This window comes from Macrotis lagotis, chromosome X (assembly GCF_037893015.1).
Source record: "Macrotis lagotis isolate mMagLag1 chromosome X, bilby.v1.9.chrom.fasta, whole genome shotgun sequence".
NCBI classification, from domain to species: Eukaryota; Metazoa; Chordata; class Mammalia; order Peramelemorphia; family Peramelidae; genus Macrotis; species Macrotis lagotis.
Window position 1 is genome coordinate 32,197,998 of NC_133666.1, and position 21,535 is coordinate 32,219,532.

At 40.4% G+C, this 21,535-nt stretch overlaps 1 protein-coding gene across 1 annotated transcript in view; it reads left to right on the plus strand.

Moving 5' to 3' along the window:
- Window positions 1-21,535, plus strand: part of LOC141502789 (transmembrane 9 superfamily member 2-like) — an 83,652-nt gene that overhangs the window by 28,580 nt on the left and 33,537 nt on the right. The window contains exons 6-8 of the mRNA XM_074207725.1: window positions 18,104-18,231; window positions 20,226-20,337; window positions 21,210-21,289. Of these exons, the coding sequence (XP_074063826.1) occupies window positions 18,104-18,231; window positions 20,226-20,337; window positions 21,210-21,289 (320 nt within the window). The remainder of the gene's footprint in view (window positions 1-18,103; window positions 18,232-20,225; window positions 20,338-21,209; window positions 21,290-21,535) is intronic.

Consider the following 21,535-nt stretch of genomic DNA (forward strand, 5'->3'; position numbering starts at 1 on the left):
CCCAGAAATCAGATTCTAAATGATGTGTTATCATCAAAGTCAAGCATCAAAGTCAAACTCCCTGCTCTTCAAGAGTTTTCAGAGAGATCTCTTGACTGCCCATTGCCCAGTAATGCCATCTGTCAGATCTTTCTGTACTGGAGGATGTGGTTTTTCCAGATCTATTGAACTCATTGACAGTAGCTAGAAGCTGCTGCCTACCCACCCTCCTCATTTATCCTGGGCTGCTTCTCACCCCTAGTCATTTTTTTTTTATTCTTCTCTATCCAAAGCTCTTCATCTTTCAAAGAGAGAATAGAATCAGTATGTGTCAATTCATTCTCTCTGCTCACTCTCAACCATAATCGTCATTCTATCCCCTGTGAACAGTAGCACTCCTTTTATTTTCCTCTTGCCTCCAAACTAACCAAAAAAGACCTCGTTTGGGGGTGTGCTTAGCAGTCATCATTAATTTCAGCTCCTCCTTAGCTCTAGCACTCCCAGCAGTTCTTTTTTTTTTTGCAAGGCAAATGGGGTTAAGTGGCTTGCCCAAGGCCACACAGCTAGGTAATTATTAAGTGTCTGAGGCCGGATTTGAACCCAGGTCCTCCTGACTACAAGGCCAGTGCTTTATCCACTGTGCCACCTAGCTGCCCCAACTCGCAGCAGTTCTTATAGGACCTAGCTACTCTTGTCTCTCTTAATCTCTGTAAGTTGTCTTCACTTTTGTCTTCTCTCTGTGTTCTCTATGTATGTGAGTGTGTTGAAATGTGAGTTTGTTAATGCATTTCCTTGTGCATCCTCATCGATGACTTTGGTCTCCTTTTTTTTCTTCCTCATCAGAATCCTGTCTGCCTTGTCATCAGTCTGATTCTGAGAGTTTTCCACGCTTTTAAGTCTGACTTGTCTCCTAATCTAACCTTTCTGTGAACTCCTGATGGTCTGGGGTGTGCATTAGGAGGTACTTGAATTGCCATTTCCTCTCTATCACAAACTAAATGATAGAGACCTGTCACTTCCTTCCAAACTTGTCAAGACTTCAGTTCAACACTTAGCTCCATCTTGTTGGCCAGAAACTTGTTCGTAATCATGCTTCCTCTTGTTGCTTTCTCCACCTTTGGAAGGATGAAATTATCATTAAGGCAAGTCAGAAACATATCATCTGCTCTGCCTTTGGCAGAGGGAGTGTGCCAGCAGATGCCCGGAGAGTTGAAGTCCCTCATCATTACAATCTCGGGTTTCCGTGCCAGGTTTTTTAATCTATTTGCTAAATGTCTCATCTAATTCCTTGTTTCATCCAGGTGGCCTGTAGTGTACACCTAGGAGAATGGTGCTTCTGATTCACCCCCAATCCTCAGCCAGATGTGCTCTGGCTTGTTGCTCCTTACAGGTTCCTGGGCTTCCTTATGTGAGCCTGAATGTTCACAATGTAACCTGCTTTGTTACTCCTGCTTTTTCAAGTCATTGCTCCCCTTTCCGATTGACAGTCTACTCCTGCCTTTCATTCCCCCAAGTCTCAGCGAATTCTACCTATAGATTCAATTTTTTCTCTTAATGCTAAAATCTCTCTATTACACTTTTTTAATCCATATTTTGTACGTTCTACTGTACACCCTGGTCATGGGTTTTATTGATTGTTCTCTTCTTGGAGAAGGAATCGTCTTCCTCTCTTCTGTTATTCTTCCTTTATTTTATACAGGGCATGCTGTGGTTCCAAGACTTACAGGATCTTTGGAGGCAATTTTCCTCACTTACCCCCCCAAATACTTTTTGGTTTAAAACTCTTTTGATTAGACTACCACAACTTTGGGAAGTGTGTCCCCAAGCTGTCATCAAACAGTGGAAATCTTAGGTTCTGAGACCCCAATCTTTGCCAGTTAATTTTCTAAATCCACCATTTTCCTCTTTAGTAGTAATGGAAATGTTTCTTGATCTATTGTTTCTGTCCAGTACTTCCAAATCTCTAGATTCCTTCTGGTGCTATATTCTGTCCCCACTTGAATCACCGGAACTTGTCAGGTCTTAAGTTTTGGGGACTTTCCTTCCCATCTGGGATTCCAAGATCCATGCTGTGATGTGATTTTGTATTTTGCCAGGAATTAAATTCAAGCTCATTGGTCTCTCTAAATCTGTAGAGTCCATTGTCTCCTTCTCCTCCTATGCTTTCAGCATCCTGCCAGCAGAGAGTGCCCATAGTATTATTCTTTTCCTCCTCCCTTTGACCATTATTGTACAACTTGAGGTCACTTATGTGCCTGTGCCATCATTTTGGGGGAAGCCCAGGAGCTATTTCCTCCAGAGGTGACTCAGTGCCCTCCTCTACAGGAAAAATCTCCTCCTGAGGTTTGGCAGGTTTTCAACTTCATTCTGTTTCCTGTTTTCTCTTTTTTTCAAGGGATATTTCATTTTCCCCATAACCTGTAGAGTAGGGACACATTCCTCTAGCCCTTACACTTTTTCCTTTGGGACAGAGGCTAAATGATACTTTGTCATTCACAGGCCTCATAAAGTTTATATGGTACCAACACAAACAAACCTAGTGCATACTTAAAGTTCAGGAAAAATTCTGCTTGCCCTCTTCAGACTTGCTTGGAGCTGACTTGCCTTTGGCTGCTCTCTTGGCTAACTTTCCAAGCCATTTCCAGCTTGGCACCAATAGGATTTTCCCCCAGAGGGCAGAATATGTTTCCTCTTGGGTTTTGGTCCCTTGTTTGGAGGTCCCTTGGTAGTAGGAGGAGCACAACTCTTTCTGCTTACCACCTCCAGGCCTTCTTTTTGCTTCAGCTGAATGAGCGCTCCTTCTGTCCTGGGGACAGTCGTGGCTGCTTATAGCTGAGGCCAACCCTTGGAGCCCCACGACTCTGGGAAACTCTTTTTGAGACTTCTCATCATGAGATCATACAAAGTGATTGAAAAACTTGAAAGCAATGCCTGTAGCAGTATTTATCTGTCAGGCTGTCTATAGTAAGTGCTAGTTGGGTCTATATATAGACCTAGATTTAGATATGACTCTACCTAGGTGGTGCAGTGGGTAGAGCACCAGGTCCAGAGTTGGGAAGACTCACTTTCCTGAGTTCAAATTCGACCTCAGACATTTAATAGCTGTATGACCTTGGGTTAGTCACTTCATCCTGTTTGTCTCACTTTCCTTCTGTGTAAAATGAGTTGGAGAAGGAAATGGCAAATAACTCCTAGTACCTTTGCCAAGAAAATCCCCAGTGGGATCACACATTGTCAAACTTGACTGAAAAAAATGACTGAACACACACATATATAAGAGATAGGACACACACACACACACACACACACAAAGATTATATAAAGTGATTTATAAACTAAACTTAAACCTAAAGCTCCATATATGTATTTGAAATGTATATATGTAATACATATATTGAAGGTTGTAAAGTGCTTTTTTGTTCCCAGAAATATTTTATTTATTAAACAATATATTCTAAAGTGCTTTTGCATCATCTCATATACATATATAGTGTGTCTCACATATACATAGGAATATATCTATATACACATCTATCTATCTATCATCATCATTATCATCATAGCATACATTTAGATCTTCAAATATACCAGGCACTGTGCTTCATAATTATTTCATTTGATCTCACAATAACTGAGAAGTAGGTGACATTTTTATTCCCATATTCCCAGATATTGGAAATAGAGGCAAATGGGTTAAATGACCTTCCCAGGGTCACACAGCTATTAAGCCTCAGAGGGTGGATTTCAACTCAGTTCTTCCTGACTTGAGGGTCTGGTTTTCCATCTTCTGTGGTGCTAACTAGCTACCCCAGTTATTAGAATTATTCCATTACTAATATATTATTATGTTTAAATAACATTAGTGGGGGCAGCTAGGTGGCGCAGTGGATAGAGTACAGGCCCTGGAGTCAGGAGGACCTGAGTTCAAATCCGGCCTCACACACTTAATAATGACCTAGCTGTGTGGCCTTGGGCAAACCACTTAACCCCATTGCCTTGCAAAAAAAAAAATAAAATAACATGTTAGCATTATATAATAATAATGATCATTATTAACAACTCACATCATTTCACATCTCTACTGATCTTTAGATGCTTGCCTGGACACTAGGTTCTCACATTCCCTTTGGTGAGGGTGAGGCTTAATTTCTTTTATAGACAGAAACATATAAGAACATGAGATAAAACTCTGTTATCTAGACCTGTTCATCTTATTTCCCCTGACTTCTGCTTCCCAGTACCTTCCTTGTTTCCCTTGAATGCTGAGTTCACCAAAGCGATCCCTCAAAGGAACAGATGGGTAGACTTGTAAGAGGGTAGACTAAAAGGATTTGACCCCTTCAGTCTGGAAAGGTTCTGGATGAGAGTGAGAACACCATTGGATTTGATCTAATTGAATCAAGCATATGGAGAACTCATCTTCTTGGCATTCAAAACTCTTCCTTAAGTGGCAGCTGCCTAACTTCCCAGCCTTGTCTTGCACTGCTCCAGGTTGCCACTACACTTGGCCGCCCTGCCCTGCCTGCGATGCCTCCCCTTCTCTGCTTCATCCATTTTGTCAATTTCATCCCTTTCCCTCCCCCTTCCCCCCATTCTCACCCCTGCTCCCATCCTGCCCCCCTCATTGGTGCCTTCCCTCATAGAGTGTTGTTCAGTGACTCTCTTAGTCCACATAACGTGTTTTAAGGCTCTGACTTTGTGTCTTATCCTCCTACTAGACTACAGGTTCCAGAAGAGCAGGGACTTGATTATTCGTTCTAAATCTCCCCTTGCACCCAGCTTAGTGTTCTGCACTTAGGTGCTGCTTAATCATTGTTTGTTGAATGAATGATACGGCAATTACGTTCTTGTTTACCTGTCAGAGTACTAGATGGCCTCTTGAAACTTAGATGAGAAAAATTTAGAGAAAATGAAAGGAAACATAATGGTTAACCCCCAAGAAGGAGTATATGAATAGGCACAGGGACTAGATTTGTGACTTCATTGATACAGAGAATTTCTAAATGAGGGAAGTTGTACTACAAGTGCAGGTTAGCAGTTTTCTAAGACTTACAGTCTCAGATCGTTCTGACTCCAAGGCTACCCAACTTACCTATTATACCATATTTTCTTTCAGTAGATTGAAGATACAGACTTAGAAAAAGGCTAATGCTAGAGCTATGGGTAACATATTCCTGATAGTTCGGCCAAACTTCAGAACTTGGAGATCTTAGGGATGACAGCCGTACGCTCCTTAACACATCGTACCAGGATGGATTGAATCGATAGTGGGGCAGCTCGTTTGTTCTTCACTGCACCACAGTAAGAGGGGCAGGACAGAGAGAACTCACATGCAGGTAGCGATCTAACCTTTGTAGAATGCTCTCCTGGCAACAATCTTGTTTGGCAGCTAATCCAAGTTACGCTATTCCCATTTTACAGGTCAGAAAACAGGTTGTCATTTGCCCATAGTTAGACAACTAATAGGGGTCAGAAACAGGATTAGATTCCAGATATCTTGATGCCAAGTCTACTGCCCTCTCCACTCTATCATAATAATAATGATGATGATGATGATAATAAATAATAATAATAGTAATAGTCAATTAGGAATATATATATGTAATGTTTATTAAGTGCCAGGCAATGGACTAGGCATTTTAAAAATATGATCTCATTTGATCTTTTTAACATCCTTGGGAGGTGGGTACAATTATTCCCATTTTATAGTCGTGGAAACTGAGACAAATATGTTAAATGACTTGGCCAACATCACCTAGCTAGTAAGTGTCTGAAGCTGGGTTTGAACTCAGGCCTATTTGATTCCCTCTAGTCACTGTGTCACCTTATCTCACTGGTTGATTTCTGTGGGGAGTAAGGCAGTAGTCGTCAGACACAGACCTGAGGTCTGCACTAGGCTCTCTTGCATGCTGAAGCAGCCTGCTGTCAGCGTAAAGGCAGCAACCATGGGGCTGTTGCCAGATGTTTGTCCAGACTGGCCCACCGTTCTGCTCTTATTGAACTAATTGTATCAGAGAATGGGCAGAGCTCTAGAAACTGATGAGGCCTCTTTTGTGGCAAAGCCCTATGGTACTTGCTTGTGGATGTTTCCTGCCTTGTTTGTGTGCCTGGCCCTTGTGTCTTGCTATAAACTCCCTGAGGTCTAGGGTGTTGAATTCACCTTAAGTTTTAGTGATGACACACTCTGTTTTACAAGTGGCCTTGAATGTGTGTATCTCATTGAGCCCTGCAGCAAACATTTCCCTTAGTTAACTGATCATTGGGCATGCTCCAAAGGAAAAAAAAAAAACTGAAGAGATGATTTTGTGCTAGAAAACAGAATGTTTAAATAGTGACTACAAAGCTACTTTGCAATAAAATTCAACAGTTATGGGATGCCTACAACAAACATGAAATTGTCCTGGTTTTCAAGGATCTCTTAGCATCTCCCTTTATTTCAATTCAATTAATTTAATTGTTCAATTTAATTAAAATATTTAATTAATTTGCCTTTAATTTCATCTGCCTTGAGATCCTCCCTCTTCTTTGTTCTCTCTATTTTCTAACATCTACCTCATGGTATTCTTGTGCAGAGCAGAGGGCATGGTAGAGCTCTGGGCCAGAAGTCAGATGTGGTCTCAGACACTTAATTGCTGGGTGACCCTGGGCAAGTCACTGAATCTTTCTCAGTCTCATTTTCCCCATCTTTAAGATGAAGATAATAACAACCTATATCTCATAGCACTTCGTGAACCTTAAAATACTTTACAAATGTGCGATATTTTCATTAAATGTTAGCTAGGCCATAGAGAACAGCAGAAATGAGAGCTCAAATAATTTCTTGTGTGGCAGCTGCTCCCTAACTTCTGTAGGATGACTATTCTTCCTCTTTTCCCTTATGTATTCTCTTTTCCTTCTTTTCCCAGCTACCTTCTCTTCTCTCTTCTCATTCACTCCTAAGCTCCTCTTGTACTCCTCTCCCATTGGGTCACACTCTCTATATCAACCTGTCTGTACACTCAATGGAATGATCTGGGACCCTTGAAGCCAGGCTAGCCATGCCAATTTCCTGTATATCTTGACCCGACCCTCGATGGCTTGTATCTATCTCTGTGACCTCTCTGCTTCCCATGGAGATGAAGAGGCACAATCCCCATCCTGTGGGAGCCACCAGGTAGGCACTTTGTCCACATCCTCTGCTGGATAGACTTTTCCTATTTTTATTTCCTATTTCTTTTATAGCCTATTTACTGTTTCTGTGTTTATCATAAAGGATGTCCATATGGACATCATAACAGGAGAGGCCTCCAGGTGGCACAGTGGAGAGAGTTCAGGATCTGGGGTCAAGAAGTCCTGTGTGTTCAGATTCAACTTTATACTCTTTTTTAAGGTTTTTGCAAGGCAATGGGGTTAAGTGGCTTGCCCAAGGCCACACAGCTAGGTAATTATTAAGTGTCTGAGACCGGATTTGAACCCAGGTACTCCTGACTCCAGGGCTGGTGCTCTATCCACTGCGCCACCTAGCCGCCCCTGTACACTTTTTGAAAGATTTTTGCAAGGCAATGGGGTTAAGTGACCTGCCCAAGGTCACACAGCTAGGTAATTATTAAGTGTCTGAGGCTGGATTTGAACTCAGGTATTCCTGACTCCAGGGCCGGTGCTCTATCCACTGCGCCACCTAGCCACCCCTCAACTTTATACTCTTACTAGCTATATATCACTAGGCAAGTCATCTCACCTCTGTCTGCCTCAGTTTTCACAGCTGTTCAATGGGGATAGTAACAGCACCTACCTCCCAGAATTGTTGTTGTAAGGATCAAATGAACTATTTATACAAGTGCTTAGTAGGTGTCTTTTATATATATGTGTGTGTGTGTGTGTGTGTGTGTATAAACTATATCTCAGGTCATTGGTTTAGGTTCATTCCACAGTCCTAATCCTCTGTACGTTGAGATGAGCCACAAGTGTGTGGGCAGTGCTTGCTGTGTGCTGGAAAAGGACTTGGCTATTGGGCATACAAGTCCATTAACAATGATCTTACATTCTACTGGGGGAGAGAACAAGTTCATTCAGTTCCAGACAAGGTAGTTGAAGAGGGAAGGTGGCAGGATGCTAACAGTTGGGGGCATCAGGGGAGGCTTTGTGCCATCTTTAGATGGTCCTTAAGTTATTTCATAAATGAAGAAGAAGGACTCTTATGATGCAGAGGGAAGGAGAAAGTGTATTTCAGGCCTGGAGAATGGTTCAATGCAAAGGGATAGAGATGGGGAAAGGGATAATACTGTGTGAGGAACTGATATCAGATGTATTCCAGAGTGTGGGTGGGTGAGTCTTCTACAATGAGATTGACAAAACAGGTTGGGGCCAGGGTATAGGGCTTTAAAAACTAAACAGAGAGGGCAGCTAGGTGGCACAGTGGATAGAGCACTGCCCTGAAGTCAAGAGGACCTGAGTTGAAATCCAGCCTTAGACACCTAGCTGTGTGACTTGGGCATATCACTTAACCCCATTGCCTTGCAAACAAAAGGAAAATAAAAGCTAAAGAGAGAACTTTATATTTTCTTGATGGGTAATAAAGAACCACTGGAGTTGACTGAGTAGGGGAGTCATGTTCGGGTCTGTGTCTAAGGAAGTTTACTTTGGTGGGGGGTGGGGGTGGGTGTGGAAGATAGTGAAAGCTGTTGAAATAACCTAGGTGAGAGGTGCTGAGGGCCTGAGCTAAGGTGGTGAGGTGAGATAATGGTTTAACTGTGAGAGATGTCATTACAGCAGAAACAGCAAGATTTTTAACTGAGCACAAGCAGAACCCATTCCTCAATTTGGGGGCACATGGATGGTTTTTAGAGGGTTTTGGTTTGGTTTTGCTTATTATGATTAATGGTTCAGGAAATCTTTTTTGCAAATAGCTTGTGTTTTTTTTTTTTGTGGTTGTCCATTTTCTCCCATCATTCCTCATCCCTATTGTTTGACAAGTATCTCCTTACATTTTCTTCCTCCCCTCCCAGAGCAGCTTTAGCCTCTCTACCTAGCCTGCATCTACCAATCTCTACTTTCCAGGTCATCTTTCATTTATACCCTTGTTCCTAAGGCACTAACAGTCCTGTAATGTTGTTTGCCTAAAGTTGTGTTTTTATGGAGCCATTTAAGGACAACGGCAGGTGGCTCATACCTATACTTGAAATATATTTACACAGATAGGAATACTGGCAGCAGCAAAATCTCTCTCATTGTAGTTCATCCCTGGGTAGTGGCCTTTTTAATCATTCTACACAAAGTCCTCAAAGATTTATAAAGAATTATTGTTCTTAATGTAAAATTCCTCCAGTTTCTAGATAATGCTTTTGTGACTTTTGCTCCATATGCACATTTTATCTTCTCTTTCCATAAGCTCATTTCCGAAGTATATTGAAATTGATGAATCACACTTTGAGCAGAGATAAAAATGCCTTTTGATGCAGTAATTTCTCTTGAACAATTGAATGTCCTTGATTTCGGGATCTTTAGTAGTCACAGACATTTAGTAGCTGTTATCTTACATCTGTACTGTATTCATTTGGGCCACAAAGTATTCAGTGTGACTTGGGCAGTGCTCCAGGTCATCTTTTAGTAAGGGATCTAGTTCAGATATTATGGACCTTAGGACTCTTCAAAAGTATTTCCCCTGGGGGCAGCTAGTTGGCACAGTGGAAAAAGCACTGACCCTGGAGTCAGGAGGACCTGAGTTCAAATGTGACCTCAGACACTTAATACTTACTTAGCTGTATGACCTTGGGCAAGTCACTTAACCCCATTCCTTGCAAAAACCAAAACAAAATTTCTCTGGCCTCATATAGATTTACATGGTGGTAGTTGATTCAATTTTTCAGTTGTGTTTGACTCTTGGTGACCCCATTTGCACTTTCTTGGCTGAGATACTGAATGGTTTGCCATTTCCTTCTCCAGCACATTTGACAAATGAGGAACTCAAGCAGAGTTAAGTGACTTAATTGCCCCAGAGCATGTAGCTTCTAAGTGTCTGAGGCTAAATTTGCACTCAGTAGGCCTGTTGCCCTATCCGCTGGATCGTCTACTTGCCCCATTACTTGATAGTATCTTTGTGTAACTTTGATATATTAACCCTGATGTGTCCTATTATGTTGAAATTTGCCTCTGAAATTGCTGGCAGGATCACAGAGTCATAGATTAGGAGCTGGTGGGGACCTTAGAGGCCGTTAAATTCAGCCCTAACATTTTACATTTGAGTCTTGAGGAAACCTAGGCCTGGATTTGGGGAAGTAACCTGTCCAAGGCCGCACAGCTAATAAAAGTCTGAGGCAGGATTTGAATCTAAGTCCACTACTGCCTTATTCTGTGTTTGAATGAATTAACAAATGGGAATTGGTATTCTGTTTTTAAACATTGTCAAAGTGGTGATGCCCCAAACAGGCTGAAATGGATGATCTTGAATGAATTGGGTGGCATGTTGAGAACAGTAGATAGACATTCCTAGGCTCACAGGTGGTCTCAATCCCAACAAGGCTCTCAGGTTGGGATAATGACTTTTTTTAAGAACAGAAAGAAAAACAAAGAACAAAAAACAAAAACAAAAAGAACAGAAAGAAAAATTAAAGACATTTTAGATTTTTCTTCTTGGAAAAATCAGTCAATTTAATGATTATTTTATCTTTGAGATTCATCTTGGAGGTTCCAGCAATTACCTTATCAAGAGGGTCCCCAAGCTTTGAGGAGTTAATTTTTTTGTTTGTTTGCTGGGGATGCAAGGAAGAAGGAAGTTTTGGATTGTGTTTTGGAGAATTTCTGTCTCAGCTGAAGAGAAGAAACTTCCATGACCTTCTATCTAATCTAATTGCATACCCATAATCTTATTTTCACTTGGTTTGAAAGCATGAATATCATTGGAAAATCTGCATTATAAATTCTTGAACGAGTAAACCTGTGTGATAGGAAATATAATTAATTAGGTCTTAGAAATTCAGGATTATAGCTAGGCCCTGATTAGTGAAAACATGGATTTTCCTCAGAAGAGGTCACATTACTCAAATTCCCACTTGCAAATTTCTATTGGACTGGAACCAAAGACTGTATTTTACAGAATTATAACTTTGAATAGTGCACATTTGGGGATATACAACCACTCCAGGGGATTTATTGCTCTCACTAATCGCACTGACTAGCTATAATATGCTCCATTAGCAAGTTTATGCTTTTAAAATTCTATCTAGTCTTTGCCTTTTTTAATTATTCAAAAACTAGCAGATTTTTTTTCCTGTAGAGGTTAATGATGAAAGTGGTGAGAGACTTTCAGACCCGACATCAAGTTCTAAATTTAGAGTGTAGTTCGTTAGACATGCACCTAACGGCCATCTCTGTATAGGTTTAGATCCATAAATATCCCAGCTAGAAAGGGACCTTAGAGATCCTCCAGACTGATGGATTTCCTCATTTTCTTGAGAAAGAAAATGAGACTCCAAGAGGGGAGGTGATTAGTTGAAAGTCACATAGGTCGGCTGATTCCCAGACCAGGGCTGTCTGGATAGTTTTTTCTTCTTCAGCTGGTTTCTAGCAGTGGAAACTTTCAGCCTTTCCCTTCATAGGGACTTCTTGCATCTACTTTCTGAGAGGTTCACATTCTGATAGGTAGAGAACCTCTTGTTTCCACCTCAGGGGTTGTTATCTTTGCTGTGAAATGCTCACCTTAATCTGACTTTTATATATCAAGTACTAAATGCTCTGCCAGCCAGCAGTTAACATTTCTGCTTTATTGCTTGAGATTGCCTTTTGGTGGAGCTCATCACATTTCTTCTCCAATCTGCTTGTGGGATTTTGTTAGCATCTGTTTTGTGAACATGTCTTGTTCAGTGGAGTTGGTCAGCTGGTGGTATTCTTGTATCATGTTGGTAGTAACCTTGCCTTGCCATTTAATGGTTTTTTTTGTAAGGCAATAGGGTTAAGTGGCTTGCCCAAGGTCACACAGCCAGGTAATTATTAAGTGTCTGAGGCCGGATTTGAACTCAGGTCCTCCTGACTCCAGAGAAGGTGCTCTATCCACTGCACCATCCAGCTTCCCCCTTGCCATTTAATGTTAATGTGACTTATGGCACTGACTTCTTTCAAGATGCTTAAGAGGTGATGATATTAATAGCCATCAAGTTAGATCTCACTGCTTCTATATAGATGGAGAGCTCACTCTAGAATTAGAGGCCTCATTGCCACCAAACTCCAATTATCCTCCTAATCTTTTGGACCTTGTCATTTGGGGTTTTTTTAGGTTTTTGCAAGGCAATGGGGTTAAGTGGCTTGCCCAAGGCCACACAGCTAGATAATTATTAAGTGTCTGAGGCCGGATTTGAACCCAGGTACTCCTGACTCCAGGGCTGGTGCTCTCTCTACTGTGCCACCTAGCCGCCCATCATTTGGTTTTAATAGCATTCACTCCTGGCCTTATCCTTTCCAGCCTTCCTCTCCCCCTCACATTGTTGCTGAATGTCATATTTTTGTCATTCATTTAAAAATTAAAATCACCACTGCGATATTTGCAACTATTGCTGGCCTTTCTCAAAGACAGAATTGATTATCATGAACCATCCTCAACTAGTCTCCTGAAAGACATGCTGGTCATCCTCATTGTATTTGGAATAGTTTTTTTCTCTACTCCACAGCTAGCATATATTTTAAGGTAGAAGAGTTTGCTGTTTACTCTTAGTTGTGTAGTACAGATGAACATCTCATTTGTTAAATACTTTTCCTGTTGTGATGTTATGATTTCCACAGAGAGTCACATTGCATCAGTTCACCCACAAAGACTTATCTGTGATCTTCCATGTTGTTTTTGTGTGCTTCTGAATAGTTGGTTACAAGGCGGTTCTAGACAGACCCCATAGTTTGTTTGCTATACTTTTGTTGGAGCATTAGGGGCCCAAGGTACCATGCCCTTATCTCTCATGGTCTGGGCTTTGAGACCCTCTCATTCAGGGGTGATTTGTCTTTGTGACAACAAGCTCATGCTTTTTTTTTTTTAGTTTTTTTTTTTTGCAAGACAAATGGGGTTAAGTGGCTTGCCCAAGGCCACACAGCTAGGTAATTATTAAGTGTCTGAGACCGGATTTGAACTCAGGTACCCCTGACTCCAGGGCCGGTGCTCTATCCACTGCATCACCTAGCCGCCCCCTAGCTCATGCTTCTAAACTCATATAAGACAAATGTCCATGAAAAAGCCAATTATTAATTGACACTGAGAAGCAAATGTTAAGCTATTCGGAATGTTCTTGTCAGCCCACAGTCCTTTTTTCTCTCCTAATGCCTACTCAAAGGTTTATTTGTTTAGAAGCATTATGGTTTAATAGAAAGAATACTGTTGCAGGGTTGTCATTTATTGCTAATTTTATTCTGATTATAGTTGAGGCTGGTTCATGCCTGACAATATCTAGAAAGACAACTTAAACTACTGGTAACATTTGAAGTTCCATTCCAGGTTGTGTTATCTGGGAAAAGAAAGTTTCCTATTGCTAGCCCATCCACAGCATAGAATATTATTAACGTCTCTTCCCCCCCCTCCCTCCCTGTATTTGGAAGTACAAAGTTTACTTTACTTGGCATCATGTTGAAAATCCTAATGTACTGCAGATTTTTACTGTTGATACAATTAAAAGTTTCTTGACGTCTTGAACCATGATATTAGCAGCCATTTCTTTATTGTACTCTTGAGCATGGGACCATGGTTTTCTTCCCATCTTTATTTGCCTTAATACCATTCCTCCTTCCTTATGTAGCATAACCTAGACTGAATCCAAGGGCAGTGGATCCACTGTAATTGATGAAGAAAGTTTGTTACAGAAATCTGGACAAGGGGCAGCTAGGTGGCGTAGTGGATAGAGCACCGGCCCTGGAGGCTGGAGTACCTGGGTTCAAATCCGGTCTCAGACACTTAATAATTACCTAGCTGTGTGACCTTGGGCAAGCCACTTAACCCCATTTGCCTTGCAAAAAAAAAAAAAACCAAACCTAAAAAATAAAAGAAATCTAGACAAATCTAATCTGTTCATTGTCTTTTTAGTTTTATCCTTAAATGCCCTTTGGATGATCTGGTTTAGTTATGTGTGGTCTCAGCAATGAGGGTGGGTTCTTAAGGGTCCAGGTCACAGTCCATCCATAGTTTTCCATTCTCTTTGCCATTTTTTCCAGTGAATCCTGGTATTCACCACATATGCTGAGGGGTGAGGTTCCTCCCAGTTTCTTGACACTGCCTGGTTTTTTCGAGTACACATATATATCCCTTATTTTTACTGCATGAGTGCCCTACCTTCTCTTCTGTTCATACAGCTGCCCAATACTCTTTATGCTTCTTGTACTGTGCACATCTTCATTGGTAATGTGGCACAGCTTTCTCATATCTGCCATGCTTGTCAGGAGCACTGTGATATAAGAGGACCAAACATCTCCTGAAATAATACTTCTTGTTGATTTTGGTTGTATGACACAACCCACTCTGCCGCCTCCTTTATTTGTTTCTCTATGAGCCATTCAAGTGCTACTTCCTTTTGTCTTCTGGTTTCATTTCTTTCAAGGTTGATAGGATTTAGGACAGCCCAATAAGCATGTTTATTGATTAGTTACTGGTTAAGGGTCTCATATTTAGAAGACCTACAGCTAAAACGCATGTAATTCTTAGTATCCTGTAGCCCCTTTTCTCCTGCTCTTCCACTGTTGCTGTACAAGCTGAGTGAAGGCCATTTTGTAGTTTTCTTTGTTTTTGTGGGTCGCCATAGCCAGAAGAGTCATTAGCAGGGAACCAGTGCTGATGAGTGTCTTTGTATTTCCCAAGTAGTCAGTCTGTCACCATGATTTAATTTGAAGGTGTTCAAATGTGGCAAATCTCAGGGCCATTTCTGCTATAATGAAGCATGAAAGAGCACTTTTCTAGAAACTGGCTATAGCAAGACCTGAAGAAAACTAGACCTCTTTGCACAGTCTCACTTAGCTCCATTGGTAGCTTGGGAATGAATCAGACAGGATGCCTTCATCTTGGGTGTTATCTATGGGGTAAGGAAGTATGAGCTGAAAAGAGCAGCCTGTTTGCAATCATCAGTGCTGAGTTTGAGTTGTGATTCCAGTACATACTAGTTCTGTCACCTTGGGCAAAATCATTATCATTGTCATCATTATCATCATCATCATCATCATCATCAACAATGAGTATCAAGTACACAGCAGGAACTGTACTAAGCACTGGAGAATGAGAGGCCAAAACGGGATCCTATTAAATGGAAGGTAATCTCTGAGGAAAGGTACAAATAGTTGGGGAAACCTGCAGATGGTAGGAAGCCAAGGGGAGTCTTGAAGGAGCTAGGAAGGTCAAATGTGCTAGACCAAGTCTGGGGGACAGCCAGTATGAAATTGCAGAGTCTAGAGATACAGAGCCATATACTAAGTACTGCAAGAAGGCCATAGTCCCTGCATCCTAGAGGATTCAGAGGGCAGTGAAGTATAAGAAGATTGGAAAAGCAAGAAAGAGCCAGATTATGAAAGGCTTTAGAAGTCAGAGCAAGGACTCTATTTTTGATCCTGGAGATAATGAGGGACTAATGGAGTTTATTGACTAGGGGGATAAAGATGGTCAGGCCCATGCTTTAGGAAAATCATTTTGGCAGTCCATTGGAGGCTAGATTGTGTTGGGGTCAGGACACTCTTCACTCTGAACCTCAGCTTCCTCTTTTGGATTGTGAGGGTGTTAAACTAGATTATCATTAAGATCTTTTCCAGTGTCACTTTTTGAGCTCCTCTGAGAATAGAAACTGACCTGGGCCATTCAGGAATGTTATTGTTAGGGTAAGGCTTGGTGCTTTTGCTCTATCTGGGGTAGTGGGCTTTTGGAACTTTGTTGGAAAGTTTAGAACTTTCTGTGATTCTTAACTTTGAATACTCAGCATTAAGAGAATCAGTCAATTGGTATGTTAATGATGGAGAACCATTTAATAGCAGTTGGGATTTGTGCCTTCTGTGGTATCCCTTTTGCCTACAAAAAAAAATCTCTTAGCATCTTTCTGATTGCCAGTTGTAGTCCCCAAAAACAACAAAAAAAAAAAGGCAAGGGAAAGAAGTGAAATTCCCAACTATTAGCCTGGCTATGTTTTCTCTGGGCTAAAGGAGAAAGTTGAATTTCTGTTGGCAGAGTGGGTGGGGAATAATAATCTGTGAATTTCATTTATCTTTGGGAATTCTGTTCCCTCTTTGTATGAGAAAGCAAAAGTAAAGTGCTGCTTGTCACTGGTCTTAACATTTGAAGCTTAGAAGAACTTGTGTTGAAGGCAGTGAGCTGAGAATAGAGAATATTTCTTCTTTCATATAAACAATCCATATTGAGAACTTGGGCAACATGACTGAATGGTGGGCCTTAGCAGGGCGATGGGTCTTGTAGTGGCTTCCTAGCTCAAGAGGCATCAGCAGTTATATGGCAGACAGAAATACACTAATGTGGTCTTGGGCTGCTATAAAAGACTGGGCATCAGGGTTTTTTAGAATGTTATTGGAGGTGACCTTTTGACAAATGTTGCCCAGGTAGGGGTTAGACTAGATGACTTCCAACTCTGAGCCTCTGAAAATATCACTTGGAATAGGAAATTTTTTTTAGGTTATTTTTTGCAAGGCAAATGGGGTTAAGTGGCTTGCCCAAGGCCACACAGCTAGGTCATTATTAAGTGTCTGAGACAGAATTCGAACCCAGGTACTCCTGACTCCAAGGCCAGTGCTTTATCCACTACGCCACCTAGCCGCCCCTCCCCTTGGAATAGGAAATTAACCCTAAAGAGTGATTCATGAAGCTTTTATGTTCAGCATTCTGTGCAAATCTTGGAGAAATCAAATCAAGAGAAGAATTCTACTCTTTCTGTGCCCCACAGCCCATGGCAACAAATAGGTTTTCTTCCTTTCTCCAGAGAGGGCTTCATTGGATCCTATGGAGCTGGAATGACAGAATTAAGTTATAGTCTTCTGATACTGAGTGACCTGCTTAGGTTTAAGGGTGGTAGAATCAAGTCCCCAAAGTTAAATATTCATAAGCACTAGGGAGACATGGATGATGAGACTTCATTCACTTTTCCCTTCAAATATGTAACCTAGCTTCATTTACTTTCAGTGGTTTATCAATTCAGTTAAGTACAAAGATTAAATCTGTAGATTTCACAACCATGTTTGAAATAGTCTTTCCATTTTGTTAAATATTTAATTTATAGGGCTATTGAGTGAATAGTAGAATGAGCTAGCATCTCAATGTTGGTAGAGACTGTGTAGTAATCTGAAAATTTCTGAATCTTAATTCAGAGGGAATTAGATGCAAGAAAAAGGACTCATTAGCTATACCTTTGACCTGGCCATGCCCCTAGGAGATTCCAAGTAAGGTGGCAAACAATTCAGTACATTATCAGAAGAGTCTCCTTTTTGTGAGAAGAAAGAACTAGAAATAGAGAGTGCCCATCAATTGGGGAATAGTTGAAAAAACTATAGTATAATGAAGGTCATGATATTTTATTATGCAGTAAGAAGTGACAAATATGTGGAATCTGGAGAAACATGGTAAGATTTGTATTAACTGATGCAGAACCAAGAGAACAATATTTTAAATGACTGCAGTGATGCAAAGTGAAAAGATCACTAACAGGAAGTCAAACTCTGAGTAATTGAAAAACTAGTGAAGGTCCCACAGAACAGATAATGGAACATCCATTCCTCCCTGAAGGCAGAGAGGCGGGGGACTGCTAGGACTGAATGTGGTATGTATTGTCAGATGCAGCCACTGTGTCGGATGTTTTGGCTTAATTGTTTTTCTTTGTCACTAGGGAGGATGCAGTCTGGACTAGGCAGTGGGCGGGTTGAATTGACTATGTTGTAAAGACAGAAGGCATCCATAAAATGCGGTTTTTTCCCCAAGACTTAGCCAGCAGCTTAATTTATAGGGCAGTTGCGCATGATTGCTTATAGATTTAGAGCTGGAAGGGACCTTAGAAGTCATAAAACTCAGTTCTCTTAGTAGCTTTGGATAATGTAGCTAATTTTATTTCTTATTATAATTAGACCTTTTGCTTGTAGGGAAAACAAAAAAAACAAAACAAAACCCGTCTTTAAACATTCTATTTTTTTCTTTCTTTGGCAGTCTGAATTTAACAAAAAAAACACGTTTTACCTCTTCAATCATGTTGACATCACGATTACATATCACAGTGCAAAAAATGAAAATTGGCCTGGAGCACGGCTGGTTACTGCTAGGCTAGTGCCGAAAAGGTAATTTTAAATGTGTGTGTGTGTGTGTGTGTGTGAGTGTGTTTTTAATTAGATTAGTTTTTAAAAATACAACAGAAACACCACAGGAGTTTTTTAATATAGCCTTTTAAATAAATGCAAAAAATAAAGTAGAGTGAAAAAAATGATTAATGACCCCACTTGTGCTTAAGAATTGAATTTTTCCCTTCTCTGGGAAACTGTCCTTAAACCATCCTAAGTCAGTAATGACCTTTGCCCCCTTAACCTCCTAGCGATTTCCTTTTACCTTTCATTGATTAATCACCCATGGTTTGATGTTATGGTTATTTGTGTGTCATATTCCCCTAGAATATTCCTAAGTTTCTTAAGGGTAGAGATCATCCATTATCAAAATTTTATAACACTGGCCTCCTGCACCCACGCCCACCCCACCTCCCCAATGTTCAACATTAGTTAAAATCTGTTGAACTGAAGTAGGTCTCTTCAGACTTGCCTGGGGCCACACAGTTAGTATATGTCTGAGGCCAGAGGAAGATAAGACTTCTTGACTCCAGATCGGCCACCTAGTTGCCCATGTAGATGTATGTGTGTATGTGGAGCAACTAGGTGAAGCAATGGAAAAAGCACCAGCCCTTGGAATCTGGAAGACTCATCTTCATGAGTTCAAATCTGATCTCAGCTAGTCACTTCACCCTGTTTGCCAAGCTGAACTTGGGTAGAGAGTAGAGCAAAGTCAGACATCCAGTTTGTGGCAGAATTGAGCTGTTCCCCTGGCATCACACCAATTCTCTGCGTTGATGTCTTTTGGTACCTGCTTTTTTTACTTGCTTCTTCACCAACCCTGTGCAAAGTTTACAAGGTAAAACTTGATACTGAAGGACAAATCAAAGGCAAGGAACAAAAGCCTTTTGCTGGGAAAGTATTTTCCAAAACTGCCTGTTGATAAGGATTAAATTTGTTCAATATAGCAGGAGATAGATATCAACCTCTAGAGTCCAATAGTTTAGAACCTTTGTTAATTATGAATCATAAATATTTAAATGTAGAACAAAATGGAAGATTACCTGTTCAGTCTGTCATTAGGATTTTTTTTATTTTTTTTTATTTTTTGCAAGGCAATGGGGGTTAAGTGACTTGCTCAAGGTCACACAGCTAAGTAAGTATTAAGTGTCTGAGGCTGTATTTGAACTCTGGTCCTGCCGATTCCAGAACCAGTGGTCTATCAACTGTACCACCTAGCTGCCCCCAGGAGTTTCTTTATTTTATTTTTTTTTACAATTTTATTTTTTAAAAGATTTTATTTATTTTGAGTTTTACAATTTTCCCCCTAATCTCGATTCCCTCCCCCACCCCCCACAGAAGGCAATCTGTTAGTTTTTACATTGTTTCCATGTTGTACATTGATCCAAATTAAGTGTGATGAGAGAGAAATCATATCCTTAAGGAAGAAACATAAAGTATAATATAGAGATAGCAGGAACAGACAATATATCAGTTTTTTTCCTAAATTAAAGGTAATAGTCCATGGTCTTTTGTTCAAACTCCACAGTTCTTTCTCTGGATACAGATGGTATTCTCCATTGCAGACAGCCCCAAATTGTCCCCGATTGTTGCACAGATGGAATGAGCAAGTCCATCAAGGTTGATCATCACCCCCATGTTGCTGTTAGGGTGTACAGTATTTTTCTGCAGGAGTTTCTTTAGAAGTATCTGGATAGCACAGTGGAGGGCTGGACTTGGAGTCAGGGAGACCTGAGTTCAAATCCTGCCTCAGTCACTTCCTAGTTGTATGACCCTGGATAAGTCTTTTCACTTCTTTTGTCTCAAGTTCCTCATCTGTCAAAGAGGAGATAATAAAAGCATCTGGCTTCTAGGCGTGTTGAGAAGCTAAATGAGATAATATTTTTAAAGTATTTTATGTAAACCTCTAGGTGTTTTATAAAAGTTAGTAATTTACTAACTATATAGCAGAAATTTCATAGAATCTGATCTTTATTTTTCTCCTCCTTTCCTAGCTATAAACATACAGATGAAGATCACCTAACTTGTGAAGGCTCCCCAATGGAAATACCTTGGGAGTTTACTAAGAAAATGAAACTGATCTATACTTACTCTGTGAAATTTGAAGTATGTGCATCTGATGAGAGCCAAGTTCTCTTGCCTTTTGTTCCTTTGTCAAAGATAGTACTGCTCTCTATCTTTCTTTAATCTTTATCACATGATACGATTATCACACACCTGAGGGATCCAATATCAGAGGACATTTTTTGATATGACATTTTTGAAAGGACAGCTAAAAGGTAGAAAGTCTAGTACCGAAGGGTGAAGCACTGGTTCCTAGGAGAATATCACAATGCCAGATGAATTCTGCTTGGGTTAGAAATGCTGCATGTGATGTTGGCTTGAAATTTTAGTGTGTCAAGATTATTGTTCCTACTTCTAACATCTTTTCTTTGTTTCTCAAAAACTCCATCTTGGCTAACCCCCCATTTTAGAGCCAATGCGCATGCACATGTGCACATGCACACATGTGCGCGCACACACGCACATATACATTGTGTAAGCAGTGTGGCAATAGTTGGATAGTCAGGAGAAAAGCTGCCTTGTTGTGACTAAGCACTTCCTTTTTCAACAATAATGCTTGGAAACACTATCAGAAGGGCACACCAATGTTAGATGTTGATAGCAAGGAGGTATGAGCTTCTATTAGACAAACCAATTAAGTGTTAGTATATATACAAGGTCATACTTTACCCTGGTTTTCAAATGTGGAAAATCCAGATGTTACTCAAAGTTCAGGTTCTTCCCTTTAGCGGACTCACTTATGTAGTACATAGATATGCAGCTCAAAGGACTAGACTCACCTCTGTAGAATGACACAGAATGGTGGTATAGAAACCAAAGGAAGGAATGCCAAGTTTTTGCAAGTTGCACCTGACAGTTGTAACTAACAGAAAGTCTGTCCATGGTTGGTCATATGACTTTTATGTTTATTTTAGGAGAACAATAACATTAAATGGACATCTCGATGGGATTACATTTTGGAGTCTATGCCTCATACCAATATCCAGTGGTTTAGGTAAGTTTTCTGTGATACAGAGAAAATCACTTTAGAGTGGAAATTTTAAATGTATGTTTTCCGTTAAAGCAAGAATTTTCTTGAGCTTTGTTGTACCATGGATCTCTTGGTAGTCTGGGTAAGCATATGAACTCTTTTAGAATAATGTTTTAAAATGTATCAAATAAAACACAGGATTACAAAGGAAATCAAATATATATATATATATATAAATATATATATATATGTATACAGTTATCAAAATAT